At 39.3% G+C, this 15291-nt stretch overlaps 1 protein-coding gene across 2 annotated transcripts in view; it reads left to right on the top strand.

Annotated features, from left to right (window-relative positions):
• The window catches only part of Lsamp (limbic system associated membrane protein), a 593641-nt gene extending 590315 nt beyond the window's left edge, over positions 1–3326 (top strand). For both annotated transcript variants that reach the window (XM_026395911.2, XM_026395906.2), the window contains one exon: positions 3229–3326. In XM_026395911.2, coding sequence (XP_026251696.1) covers positions 3229–3326 — 98 coding nt within the window. The remainder of the gene's footprint in view (positions 1–3228) is intronic.
• The last annotated feature ends 11965 nt before the right edge of the window (positions 3327–15291 follow it).

Genomic DNA, 15291 nt, shown 5'->3' with positions numbered 1-15291 from the left:
TATGTACAATGTGGTTAACTATCAAGACATGATATTTGTCTGTTATATGAAAAACATGTAGCAAGTTTTTATATTGTGGTTCTATTTGCCCATCTATTCTTAAGGCTAATTTATGTTTGCAGACTCTTGCTTTCATTATATCTGTCAGTATATGAAAGCACTTGCTGAGCCTGGCCATCTGGCATGGGAAATAAGATTTATCATTTGCATTTCTACAAATAAGCAGAAATTTTGTAACTATGAACTAAAACATAATTAATGATTTTGCTGATTATTCTTCCCTGAAATAGCCATTAACTGAAGTAGTCTCCTATGTAGTCATATATATCCATAATTGCATACGCACTTGTGATGATTCCCCAACTATCATGCACTTACCCTGGTATTTCTCAAGTCTGTTTACTCTCAAAATCAATTATGACAAGAGCAAGCCACATAAGCCATCAAATAGCTATATGAAGGCACTTAATGAATAATAATTGATAGAAATGAAGATACTTTAAACAAATTCACACAGTGCATTTCAAATATATAATGACATTATGAAGGATAAAATGAAAGATTATTAACATAGTCAAATTGGAATTTCCTATTATAATACAGAATAACATATGAAGGTAAAAAGTAATTATGTATTATATGTACTAAAAGACCAATAATATAAGTGTATATATAACTATAATGTAGATATCTCTCTGTGTGTATATATATAGATGTACATGTATGTATATATAGATTCATTAGTAAGAATGTTACTTGTGAGCATGCTTATTCAGATTGATAACTTGCTGAGAGTCTTGCTAAATTTGCCGAGGCTGGCCTCAAACTTTCAATGCTCCCACCTCCGTCTCCCACGCTGTAATTTTTGCTTTCTTAAATATTTACTCCCATTTAAATAAAATGATAAGACTAGTCTTGTTAGCTTTCCCCAGATACCATTCAGTTCCCAGATGTCAGGAAAACAATCGAGCCTGACTTAATGCTACAAATTAGATTATGGAAATAAGCAAAAATGGACTTTTTCTGAAAACCCTTTTCACACTATCCCTGAGGCAAAACAGAAATTGCTTTTGCTTTACTCTGTAGGACCTTAATGTGTGTGTGGTTTGGGGTTTTGTTTTGTTTTGTTTAGTTTCTGTTTTGAAAGCCTCACGGATGCAATACTGCAAACAAATGTGCCAATAAGCTCATCTCACCCTGTGTATGCAGAGGGTTGAAACACTGCTGCCAGGCCAGGAGCCTGGGGATTTTTCTTGAAGAGAGTTTGAATGTTCTCAAAGTCCAGCAGGTGTAGGGGGAAGGACATGGAGAAGGTGGATAGGGAAGGACAATGAGCTGAGCCTCAGGACACCTGGACTCCAGCACTAGTCCACAAATGCTAATCAGGTGCCTTATGCAGCATATATAATCTTGAACCTGAAATGGACCCTTTGACAATATGATCCCATAGCTAATCAGAAAATCAGAGAATTAGTGGGTTGATTAATTTGTTTTTATTGTGCCTTCATAGCTTTATATGTGATAAGCTCATTTTACATAGTACTTATGCTGTTCCAAGTTTAGACATGTTCATATTTTTAAATAATATTCTCAATATTTTCAAGAAGGCATTTTAGCCAAAAATATTCTTTCAAAATCATTTTTGCAAAAAAAAAAAAAAATGGATGTTCCCCTTTAGTTTCTGTTTGCACTGGCTGTCATTTTAATGAAGCCCAAGTTTCATTTGTCAAATGTTTGACAGAGACTCACCAGGGTACGTGGCCATTGAGCTACACAGTGTCCTGATGTCAGGCAACACCTCAGAACCAGATGCAGGTTAGAAACCTCAGCTTCTCTGCTGACAAGTGGTATCAACTTTTACCATGGACTTAATCTCTCTCTGCCTCCATTATTTCACTGGAAAGTGTGTTTTATTCTAATACCCACCCCATAGCACAGCTGTGTGCTTTTATTTATTAAGAATTTATAACAATACCTTGTAGTGAGTGCTGCATAATCATTTGCTGGGTTTGTTTTATTGCTATTGCTTTTATTATTTGCATAAAACATAGATTAGGAGGCCATTCTTGAATTCAGCATTTTCCTGTTAGCCTACCTTCAATCTGGTATGTTTGTAAACAGTTTTGGGGAAATTCACATACCAGAAGATGCTTCCATTGCACTTGCAAATCACAGATTTACACACACACCACACACATTGATCTGCATATGTATCCTAAAAACTTCAAATTACAGTCATACGAGTTTCTTTTTTGAATATCATTGTCGAGCTATGTGGCTTTTAAAGCCAGTCTCTGCAGTGAAAATGTTTTTATTTCCTTTATTGGAATACAAACAGAACAACACAAAAGGAGAAGATGGACAAACAACGCCTAGGAGACACACTCCTGAGTTGAACCCACAAATTCTGCCCCCATCCTATTCTTGCCACCAACACACAAACCCCTTCTCCTCCTTCCTCTCGTCCCGCTTTCCTTCTCAGACCCACAGTCACATCCCCAGTTACACTCAGGTGGCAGCAGGGAATACAGCTGCCATGCCAGGCTCAATCCTGGGTGAGTTCAAATCAGTTCTGCTCCAGGTTTGAACCTGCCTCTAAACCCCCCAGGTTTGGGTGGGTTGTTTGTAGGTTTTGATTTTCAAAAGATCAGTGAAGAATCTGGGCAAGATGATCCCTGCTTCCTCATAAGACTATACAGTGTTTCTGCCTTAATAAGGGGCCACCCATCCATAAAGTTTCTTGGTTACAATGCCCCTCCCAACTGACAAATAATTAGTGCTTCTCCCCCAAGGAACAAGGGAGTCAGGGGGCAGCTCCAGGTTTTATTGATGCTGTGAAAAATTGACAGGAACAGCCCACGCGGGCTGGTGAAGTACCCTCGTCAATGCATCACCTGGGGCAGAGCATGCAGAAGGAGGCTGGGTGAACAAGAGCCTGTAGCACCGCCAGACAGCAGTGACAGCCAGCTTAGGGACTGCTTCAGCAGAAGCACTTTGTATGTAGAGGCAATTCAACAAATGATACCTCTTAACTTACTTGGACCTCAAGGAGGACAAGGATATAGGAAAGGTTTTCAGCCCTTCCCTGGCTGCATGTAAGAGCACTGACGTTGTGGCCTCAGTCCTGGCCAGGCCTCACCTCCGACAACATCAACAGTCAGCTGTGACCTGGATTGGTCAGGATGTAACTTCTCTTTTCTCTCTCTCTCTCCTTTTATTGTTCTGCAGGACCTGGGTCGGTGAGAGGAATAAATGGATCCATCAGTCTGGCCGTACCACTGTGGCTGCTGGCAGCATCTCTGCTCTGCCTTCTCAGCAAATGTTAATAGAATAAAAATTTAAAAATAATTTAAAAAACACACAAAAATGCGTCACACAGGATACAGAGAGAGAGAGAGAGAGTGGGAGAGAGAGAGCGCGCGATGGGGGGAGACTGTTTATTTCACAACTTTGTGTGTTTATAAATGAAGGGGGGAAATATGAAAATGAAGATGAAAATACAACATTGGAAACAATTTTAAAGTCCATCAATAAAAATTTGGTATGATCAGGGTGGGAAAAGCTCTACTAGGATGTGTGTATATCTACTAAGGAAATGAATGCCGTGCTAAGGACATCCAGATGTTGTAAAAACAGGACAAGTAAAGAAGTACCAGATGGAGACTGACTCCCCCACGCACACTTATCCTTCCTTCCTTCATCCTTCGTCATCTGTGGGGAAAAAAAAAAATAAGGTCTTGCCTTTGGTGTTATACTTCCATAACTTTCTATTGTGTTTTCCATTCAAGCTGACCTGTAGCCATTTCAGACTCTCCATGGAGTCTTATGTTCAGCCTTTTATCAGACTCTCTTGCCTCCGCTATCTCTCCAACTTTTGAGATCATCCCCTCTCCCTCCAGAGTGTTCTATCTCCCACGCTCATTCCAAATAGTCCCTTTTTGCCCACTCACCCCAACTCTCTTCACCCCCTCCAACCGCCCCCTGAGCACCAATCACGCCGCAAATGCTAGGAAGTGCCATTTTGATTTTCTCCACTGTGTGCGTGTTGCTCAAGTCTCTCCCTCTCACGTGGGTGTACATGTGTGTGAGCGTGTGTGTGTCTCTCTCTAAAGCATGCCAAGGGAATGGTCCATGTGTACATAGACTCATCTTGCTGTAGATACTGTCCTGCATTGTAATTGTGAGATGCGGCTGTAACCAGTTGCTGGGGGAGATGGCGGGGAGGGAGGCAAGGAGCAGAGGCCCTCCCCAGTCCACGCCTGTCACATGACATCAGTGTGTATTCAAACCAAGCTGTGCCCCTTCCAAGGGCAGGACCCCATATTCCTCCCAATCCCATCATCAGAACCTAGTCAGGAGTCACTCAGAATATCACTGTAAATGAAAGTGCCTACCATTGATGGGGTGAGCAAACAGTGGGAAAAAAAAATAGTGATGGGGATGAAATGGCCTAGGAGAGAAGGTTTCTGATTTCACTCTTATTTCATGAGTTTGAGGGATTCAGATGTTTTCCGGTGTTTAACAGGCTGAGCCCTGCTCTGCTGCAGGGCTGAGCAACATATATTGAGCAAATCCCCAGAAACAGAAAGGTCTCAAGTATTATCTCCTATCTGGAGAATGATGAGCCACATGGAGATGCTAAGCAATCCTGTTTTGCCTCCTCCCTAACCTTCAAATAACACTACATTTGCCCCATGGATCCCCCTGAGCAGAGATTGTTTCCTCTTTCAGATCAATACAGTGAGAGTGAGCAAGACAGGCAAAGTAGACAGATGCCCAAATCCCATCCCATGTTCTGAAGATACTGTCAGAGCATTAAGAAAAAGCATTGGCTATACCAAAAGGGAATTCACTCCTTAAGATCCTTTGCAGATTTTTGTTCTGATGTTCTTGGCTAACTCTTGATTTGGCCATGCATGTCATCCCCCTGCTGCTGTTCCACTGATATCTGTAGTACCACACTTTTTTTTTTTATTATTTTGGTACCAAGGATTGAACACAGAGGCACTTAACCCTGAGCCACATCCCCAGCCCTTTTATTATATTTTATTTAGAGACAGGGTCTCACTGAGTTGCTGAGGCTGGCTTTGAACCCCCAATCCTACTGCATCAGCGTCCCAAGCTGCTGGGATTACAGGTGTGTGCCACTGTGCCTGGCTGTAGCACCACTCTTCTTGATGTTTCATCATTATCCTAGACCAGACCACTAGAAATTGCATTATATTCACCTTTCCTGCTCTATTTAAATTTATGTCTCTGAGAATCATCTTGATATTCACACTGAAATAAGAGCTCATTCCTTCACCAGAAGATCTGAGCAACTTGTAATTAATTTAGGCAGAAGTTGTCTGAATACCACAAAGCTTGGCATTAACCGCATCACCATAGATCTTACAGGGAGAGCTGGCACTCTGCATATAGACTTCTTTGTCTACATGAAACCAACTGCTGCTCTGTTAGACTATAGGATGCACTGGAAATGGTCAGCTCATGACGGGGAAGAGGATTATTTTGAGGTCATTATTGAAAGTAATCCCACAGAACAAATGTAGCAGCTCATCAAGTTTTCAAATCTTGATAATAGCTGAGACATGATATTAAATGAAAAACTTCATTAGCAGAAAGAGGAAGGAAGGAAAGAGAGAGAAGTAGGAGATAGAAGGAAGGAAGAAAAGAAGGGAGGGAGGGACAGATCTGAGAAGTATTTAAAAATCTCTTCTAGGTGGTTCTATGGTTTGTTTTCGATGCATATCACATTCTTCTTTTAGGATTTTGCTGTTTAGAATTGAAAACAAATTGGGCATGGCAGTAAGAGTATTTATGGCAGATCATGAGATAGGGCAGAAATTCTTATCCAAGAAGGCAGCTAGTCAAATACAGGGAAAGTGAGCCATACTCCTATGCAGCATCAATTTATTGACAATCAGGGATTTCTCTAACTGTTTGGTCTTCTTTGTACGGGAACAAAGGTTATTACCTTTGATGGTTGAAGAAGCTGTCATACCCTTAAGTAGAAACCAAGAGAGCACATGGTGATTTAAAGATACAGGAAGATAAAAAGAGCAGGAATTGATTTCAGTACCATTCATTATCAGTTTCAGGAACAGAGCCTGTAGCATGTTACAAGCTTTAATGCACAGCAGGCCTTTTTACTGTTTCTACCTTATCATAAGGACCAGGTTAGTGGAAGGAGCATGTCCATTGGAAGAAATGTCTTGGCCATTGCTCTCTTGGTTTTAACATGGTGGACCATAAATTAAACATACATTTTCAAAATATGGTATTTGCCTATATCTAGCAGGATCTGGGATTTGCAAAAAATTTTCTACTTGCTCCTCTTTCATCATTGGCCCTAGAAATCTCATAAGTTTAAGAATTTCTCTAAGTAATGTGAGGAATGGAGGGAAAGATAGCTTGGAGAAAGGTCTCAACAGAAGACTTCTTGGAATTGAGTTCATCATATTGCCAAAACTTCCACCCCCAACCCCCAGCATCTTGTCCTTTGATAATCGAAGCACTGAAAAACACCAACTATTTGGAAATACTATATTGAGAGAAGTGGAAAGCATCTAATAATGTTAATGGCTAGTACGTTTTGCATGCTTTTCATACAAAGTGAAACTCTACCATTCACAAAATAAGATCCTTAGCCCCAACTTTCAGTGATGTGGAAATTACCTTGAAGGATGAGAACTAGCCTAGGTTTCACAACTGCAGAATTGTAATTAGACTCTCTGTTCAATTCTTCATCAAGAGGCCTTGCTTTATTGGAGGACTTTTTTGTTTTTGTTTAAGATATAAAATCCCTCTGTCCTAAAAGAACTAAGGCATATGGAAAAGTGGATGTGTTTTCTGTTGGGAAGGATTGTTCTATTGGCCTTTTCCAGAAGAATTCTTGAACTCTCCCTTACTATGGGCTTTTTAAATTATTATTATTATGTGATCAAACAACTGGGGCTATTTATAGAGACCTTGTAAAAGTACTCGTGATTTTCATGTTCTTGGAGGGCGGAAACAAAAATCTGTTTCACCTCCAAAAATGGATTTACCTCCTTTGCACATAAAGACAAAACTCCTCAGCATGAAATGATTTGAGTTGTTACCCACCAAGTTGTTAACCTTCTTATCTAGAGTTGCAGGCACAACCCTGAACTGATTAGGGCTCCACCATTTCCCTGGGCTTGTCTCCCTGAATTCCTCATTTTGTTCTTTGCAGGCTTTGAATTATTTGTGGAAAAATAATATATGTGTGTATGTATTTTTTTTTAATCTTATCTTTACAGATGCTATATTTACAATAATGTATGTATTATAAGAAAAATTTAGAATAACAGCTTAAACTTAAAAGAAGAAAGTGCAGAATTTGGTTTATTTAAAGAAAAAAAGACCTATGTTTCATAAGGAAAGACATGGAGCCCCATTTTTTCCCACTTTTAAATTGCTGACAGATCAAATACTATGGGAATAACCATGTCCTCATTTTTTTTCTTCATTTTCGTAAGCTTTTAGCCTGGATTGAGTCTTGGTCCCCAGTAAGTATCAATTTCTACAGCGAGTATAAGGTTGTATCTGGCCTAAAAACTATTAAACATTTGAAGACAAATTAGCAGACACAAAAATAGTGAGATAAGACCCTGAGTTAAGAAGCACAAATCTGGCTTAGGAAACCCCATTCTTTCTTCAGTATTTAAAATATTTCTCCTCCAAAGACCAATTGCCCCAGTAATGTAAATTTTCCATCATGGTTGGCACCCTATCCATAAACATCTCACTAAATGCAAAATGGAGTTTACATTTATGTGCATACTAGTGGAGGAGAAGTAAACTATTCTCATTTGCATTTAGCTATGCTGTTCAAATGTCGCCAACTGAAATTCAAAAAAGAATTTGTTTTCACCCGGCAAAGTACATCACTTTCCTCTTGGCAAGGAAGCGGGTGTTAACATTAGGTTTAGGTTTAACATTTACACCAGCGAAATGTTTATGGATATTGTGGGAAACGTATTTTAAAATCTTGATTTCTTTTCAGCGCATTTACATACTGTGTGCTGATTAATAAATTAGGGACCAATCATGTGTAAATCAATGTAAATCACTAGTTTATGTACATAATACAAACGATGTAAACTTCATTTTTCATGCAGAGGCCAAGTTCAGCTAAACCCATAAATCTTAAAGGAAAAAAAAATCAAATAAAGTAAAATCAAAGCATGTCACAGGTCAAAATGGGAAGAAGTAGGAACAGAATGCCCAAACGCAAGGTTGTCTCAGCCAAAGGAAGTAGAGGACAGGGGCATCTACAGGTTTCCATGATGATGCAGTCACAGTTAAGGATTACCTCCTTGTTCCTTCAAGACATAAGTGCAGATTCTCCCAGCTGCAGCTGTCACCATCATTTTCTCACGGGATCCCCCAGCAAGGGAGTAAAGAGTAAGAGAGTGTTTGGGGGCTCCTGTGCCTATTCCATCAGCTCTCAGGCATCTGGTTATTTCTCCCTCGCCCCAAATCCAAGGAAGTCAGCCATACCTTGGTGAGCACAATACTACCCAGTTTCTGTTACCCACTCAACAAAAGCAATGGGAAAGCTTCTCTGTCATCTGAATTCTAATAAATTGTTAGGTAGAAGAAATAGGTGACATCCTTGAGAAATATCTCGCTGAGTCATCTTCGAAAAAATAACTGCCTTTGCTTTATCTAATACTCTTGTGTTCCAACACATCTATACTGAATTCTACAAATAAGGGACAGGATCACTTCATTTTGAAGTTTCTCTCTCAGGCATTATCTCTTACAGTCTTTCTGATGTGCCTGATGTGTTTAACAGAATTATATATATATGTCCCTGTCCTATAATCTGAACAATTGGTAGATTACAGGTCACTAAAAAAAATAAAAATGACTTCAGGAACCACATGAATGTTCTACCAGGACTGTTCTTGAAAGAAATTTAGGTCACATTAACATGAGACTTAAAGTGCTCTCCGCCACCTAAGATAAGTGATAACTTGAACGTGGAGGTGTATTGGATTGGGAGTCAGGAAAATTGGGCTGTAAACCACGAGGCCTAGTCATAAAAGAGCTGTATGACACTAGCAAGCCATTTAACTTTCCTTAATCTTGGTCATCTCACCCTGAAAGTGAGGTATTTGAATGACATCTTTAGAATCCCTTTTGCCTCTAAACTTGGATCCTGAATAAGAATTTAATACTCAGTGCTGTGCTCACCTAACCGTTCATTCTAAGCTGCTGTTTGTCATCTCCAGTTTGATCTCGTAACCTTCATCCTAGCAACTCCATTTCAAAATCTAAAACTTTCTAGGGAACAGGGTCTCGGGACTGACTCTATAATCCTCTTCTGACCAAAACTTCTTAGTAATCTAGAGAGGTGATATATTCAGAATAAACTGAGGGCTTTGAAATAGCTAGGGCTGTTTCCTTGTTTATAATATTATAAAATCTAACTGTTGAACTATATCCTAATGACCTTTCATAGGAAGGAAAATAGCCAGATTGGGCATTATGCATGTAACAAATGAGGAAGTTGTGCATATGAAAGGAAACATCGGTTTTCTTTCATCCTGGGCCAAGCGCCTCATTATAGTAAATGTGTGTCCTTGGAAACTCTTGGCTTGTGCTGATGGCAGTAAGCATGTGGTCTGAGGCAAGTTCAATAGGCTGGTCTGTGAGAAACAGACAAGACAATACATTTTGTTTGGGAGAGAATTTCTCATGGGATGAGTTTCCTGAACTTGAGTTACAAGCTGTGAAATCAGGCAGGTGGATGGAGAGCAAAAGGCCTTGTTTTTTAAAAAAAAGTGCAGGTCTGTGCTATTTAAAGAAGATAAACTGAAAATAAGACCAAAATAAACACATTTTGAAAGGCCACGGTTGAAGACACAAAAAGCTGTCGTAAAAGCTGAAATCAAATGTGAAAGTCAAGCTCTCTGAGAAGAGGTTTTACAGGAAGGATGGTTTTTGAGGCAGTGAAGGAGGAATTATTTTCTTGTGCCATGTTGTGGGGTGGACTGAGCATAGCCTCACTTATCCCAAGCTATCCTAGACGCTCAGCTTAGCATCTGTCCAAAGCAATCTTTTCATTTAATGCCTGAAAGAACTGAAGGAATTTGAGTGTCCAGGCACTGAAGAGCAGGATTTATTCATGATTTTCCAAGTGATGCACTAGCATCACTTGGTGTAGCGAAGGATGGACCAGGGCTTAAGGTACTCATGAAGCTCTCTTGAAGTGGGAATAACCCCCATCCCCCACCCCTGCTCCCATCCCTTGGCCCACAGGACAATTCCCATTTCCACAGTTATGTCACAGTTACCTCTTTTGGGTGGTGCTCCTGAATCCACTCCTACAGCTACATTCTTCTTTGAATAAACCCTCTCTATGTAAAGCCAGGCACAGTAAAAATCTGCTTCTTGCAAATGAAGAAAACATTTGGAACCACTAGCTTCAGGCACTGATCCCAGGATATCAGGAGTCTTTTATGAACCCACTTCCCTAAGTCTTGAGAATGTGAATGGTTTCTTCCTGGCAAGTTGTGGCCAAGTTCTGCTCCCTAAGTATTTACCGGGAGGGAGGAGGCTGAAGGGAGGAGGTTGCAGGGGGAGAGAAGCAGAGGACACCTCCAGCCTCTTCTCCCCACGCTGCTTCATCCTTTCCTTCTCTCTGCTCTCCTGAAGGGTGTAAAAATCCTGCTCTTGGTTAGAATTATCCTTATTAACAGTGTTATATACATATAAATATATATATATAAATATATTCCTTTTTTTCAGCCCTGTAGACATGAACTGATCTTCCCTTGATGATACAAACACATGGCCATTTTTTGGTTTGGGTTTTTTGTTGCTCAAGGTATTTTATTTTTGTTTATTGGGTGGATTTTTTTCCCTGGATACTAGCTCTGTGAAGGAAAATAAAAAGCGCAGTGTGTGTTAAAAAAAAAAAATAAAATTAAAAAAAGCTTTTTTTCTTTTCTTTTTAAATGTATTTAAATTCTGTTTCTCTCTTCTGTTACTTTACACGTATGAATGCTCTGCTCTTCTGTGAACTTAAAACAAAATGAAATAAACGTGAAAAGGAGATGTGTCTGCATTGGCCTGTGTCAGTGATCTTGGGGTTGGCTACACTGCTTCTTGAAGGTTTTTCATGAGCAAGTTAGGAAATGATATTAAGCATCTCGTCAGGGAGGGGTAAACAAAATACTGAAAAATCACTTGGAGGCTTTCTAACATTTCTTCTACCCAAAAGTAAACACACTATTTACAATAATTGTCTTCAGCTCAGCAAAGATATTCTCTGAATTCCCCCTTTTCCCTCTTCCTTAAGAGATTATAACAAATTACCACAGGGAAGCTTCATTAAAACATTAAAGAAGTTTGTGAGTGAGACTTTGAGAACTTGGAATATGAAATCCAGCAACAACAAAACATTAGGGAGTACACCCTTTCTTTAAAGTATCCATTACAGGAGTCATTGTTAAGGTTTAGCTTTTTTTTTCCAACTTTTTTTTATTGGTGCATGCATACTGATGGGATTTGTTGTTACATAATTGTACATGCTCACAATACATAATATAACAATATAATTTAAGGGTTAGTTTTAATGAGCTCCTATGTGATAGTGGCAGGAGGAATTAATTTACCTTCCTAAACAACCTATTATTTCTACTTGTAAAAAAACAGTTTGTTTTCTTCTCTTGCTGTGAGCTACTATCTTCACATAATGTTTCTAGAATCTTCATAGAATCCCTATAGCATTAGACAGGACCGATAGGAGATGGCAAGAGAAAACAAGAAACAAGCAATCTATGTTTGAAAGAGGCGAGGTTGGCTAATTGTATATCAGAAGAGACTGAAGAATCTGAGGTTTTACTCCTCCGAGTCAAAGCAAGTCTGAAGCACCTCTAAGAGAATGGATCTCAATTTGGGGTGATGGGGAGGAGGGAAGGGAGGAATCATACTCAGCTTCCATAAGGAGAAAAGCATCTCAAAAGCAAACTGTCCCTGTGGTTCAAAGAGACAGATGAAGAGCCCAGTCTCCCCACTTTTGAATTTTATTAAAAAATCTGAAAATGTCTTTCTGTAACATGGTTACCCGACTCAGACTCAAGGTTAAAGTCACAATCATCAAACAAAACTGCCCTGACTTCGGACACCAGCTGCATTTCTGGATTAGATAAACCAGCTGACTACAAACTCAAAGTTTCTTACTACCCCTGCAGGTTCAGGAGTTTGCTAGAATGACACAGAACTAAGGAAAGTGGTATACTTAGAATTTTAATTCTAGTATAGCAAAAAAACAAAACTCATTAGAAGCAGCCAATGGGAAAAACTCACAGGCAAGGTCAGGGAGAGTTACAAATGGGATGGTTCCATTGTCTTCTCCCCAGGGAGTTAGGACACAAGTCCTCCTAGCACTCTAATGTTGACATCAGTGTATTGTTAACTAGGAAAGTTGAGTTTTGTTGTTCAAGGCTTCTTTTTAAACCTTATAGAGGCATGACAGAATGAATCAGCCACATGCTTGAATATAATCTCCAACTCCTCTCCTTTGCCCAGAGGCTAGGAAGACATCATGAGATCCAAAGCCCCAATCTGCTAATCACTTGGGCCAACTTTCTAGTGCTGCCAGTCACCATCCTGAGTCATAAACTACCTAGGGGCACACCACGAGTCTGCTCTTAAACATAAATTATCAGGTGTCCAACATGAATAACAGAGGAACAGCTATCTCTTGGAAAATTTCAGAGAATTAGAGTTAATTTGCTTGTGAACAAAAGCCAACCAAAATCTTTATGATGTATTTTTCATTACCAAAAAAAGAAAAAAATTGAAACCTCTTTCCAGATGGCCTGAGATTTCATTTCCTTTAAGTCACAGTAGATCCAGGATTAGAAAGTCAGCACATCCTTGGGCTTCCCTATCAATAGTGCTTCAGAATAAATTTTCTATTACATCCCCATTTTCTACTCCCTTTACATCTCTCTCTATTAAAGTATGTCTGAAACAGCTTGTGAAGACTGAAAATGAGGTGAGTCTTTGACTCTAATTTGTTATGGAAGGAACCTATTCTTTTTCACCTTTGTGATTCTTTTGGAGCTAGCACAGGGCATACCACAGGCTTAGCCAACATTTGTCACAATAAAATTGAGTTGTGTTCAATTCCTCCAATGAATCTACTGGATGTGGAATTCTTATCTATCAATCACTCTGATTTCACCATAGTTATAGAGGATTTCTGAAGCCAAGCCTGTGAAACAAAAAGATGGATCCTTGCCTCACATAAAAAAAAAAAAAAAAAAAAATCTGAAAATTGTCACTCAAACATGAAAGACTTAACTTAGTGGCCTGGAAGCCCAAGACCGGAGTATTAATGGTCATGGATAGGAAAAGACCTCTTCACTTTCCTTTTTGAATTCCTCTTTTCTACTTTCTACACTAGCTACTGGCCAACTGGCAAAACATTTTATCTGTGTCCTAGCCTTTGTCCAGGATTCCTTGTGAACCCTGGGAACTGTTTCTGAGGACACACATTGGAAGAAAACATCTAACTTAATCTGATTTTATAGATGTAGCTGTTCTCCATGAGGAGGCACTGCTGACTAGTCATTTGCTTTCAGAATAAAACTTCAGTTTTTATTCTACAAGACCATAAAATTTTGACCAACTATGCCGTCTTTACTTTGCAGCATTCTACCTGCTTTTTTCCCTATCTAATTCCCCCATCCCCAGATCAAATAAGAAATCCACTAATTGTATAGTTCTTCAGGTTCTGTCCGCCCCCCACCACCAAAAAAAAAAAAAAAAAAAGTTCGAATTAGTGGTAGCAAACACAGGAGGCAGACCCTGATCAGAAACTCAAGAATGGAGAAAAATACTGCTCAGGTTAAGTTACGACTCTGAGCAACTCTAGTTTGAGTCGTCAGAATCTGTCAGGCAATTGTCACTAGAAAATCTTCTGTAACCACAAGTTCCATCCAGAAACTATGTACACTCCAAATCCCTAGCATATGAACAAACTTCCCAGTTCTTTCATTATATTATGACTTTTAGACAACTAGTCCAAACTACACTAGAGAGTTTTCCTCCTTAATCTTAATATACAAACCCATAGCCTTTACTAGCAATCGGGAGATTGTAGAGTCTTCAGGTAGCATTAATATTTGAGCAAATCCTCAAAGGAAAGCCAAGCAAACAAAAGTAAAATTCCCAGAATCAGGAGGATTCACCAGGGAAAATGACTTGAGAACTTTTTCTAGATGGAGATGTTTCCTAAGTGCAAAATAGTTGCGTTGTTCTCTTAACAAAACTCCTTATAAATATATTCCCAGGTCTGGTCAGCCTCTCCCCATTAAGCCCTTCCCTAGCCCCAGCCAGTAAACTATCCTGAACCTATCAGCCAGGATAAGTGAGTCATGTAGCCCAGCCAAGAAACACATGAGTCAAGAAAAGGTATGGGTTATATCCATTAAATACACAGGGATCTGCCAAGATGCCAAGTCCCTTCTGTCTACCCTGCAGTTTCACCATGCACGCATGTTCTAGATTTGGAGAATCTGTCTCGGAGTATAACTAGTGGTACAAACAAGAAAAGCACAAGACTCTTACTATGCATCTATTAATACTTTGTGTTACGAGTTCCATCTTCCAAGTGAGAACCCACATCTAAGTCAGTGTTCTTGTTCTGGAAGAAGATTTTTTATTCCTAAATAGCAACATCTTGGTACTTTTCTCTTTTTAATTCCAATTTGTGGTAGAATAATATTACTATCAGGAAAACAATAGATTTGCTTATGAACTAGTTGGACTCTCAGGTATCCTAATTGCCCACTTCTGTCTCACATACTAAATAATTGTGAAGAAAAAAAAGATAAAAAAATAAGAGAGTTACTCTTCAAGTATGGTTAGGGTTAATAGTGTAGGCCTACAGTTCCTGGGCTGCTGTGCACAGAAATTAGATCTGCTTTCACGGTTTGAAGCACCATACATAGGCAATAGGCTCCTCATCTTCCCAAAGACCTTTTGAAAATAAGCAGAGGTTAAAACAAAAATTCCTGGTGGTTGCAATTAGTTTTCATTACCATTTTAAATGGTTATTTTTAATGGTACATTTAACTAAAGCTAACTTATCCATGAGAAGAGAATGTGGCCATTAAGATCAGCATCTGTTGAACAAACTGAGGCTCTACACTCGGTGATGCATGATTCCAACACCAAGAATACTGCATGCAAACAGCAGACTCATTAGCATTAATTGCTGCATTTAGTCCCACTTAAAACCTC

The sequence above is a fragment of the Urocitellus parryii genome, chromosome 2 (genome assembly GCF_045843805.1).
Source record: "Urocitellus parryii isolate mUroPar1 chromosome 2, mUroPar1.hap1, whole genome shotgun sequence".
Taxonomy (NCBI): Eukaryota; Metazoa; Chordata; class Mammalia; order Rodentia; family Sciuridae; genus Urocitellus; species Urocitellus parryii.
Note: the sequence above shows the minus strand (reverse complement) of the source record. Positions and strands in the feature narration are given on the sequence as shown.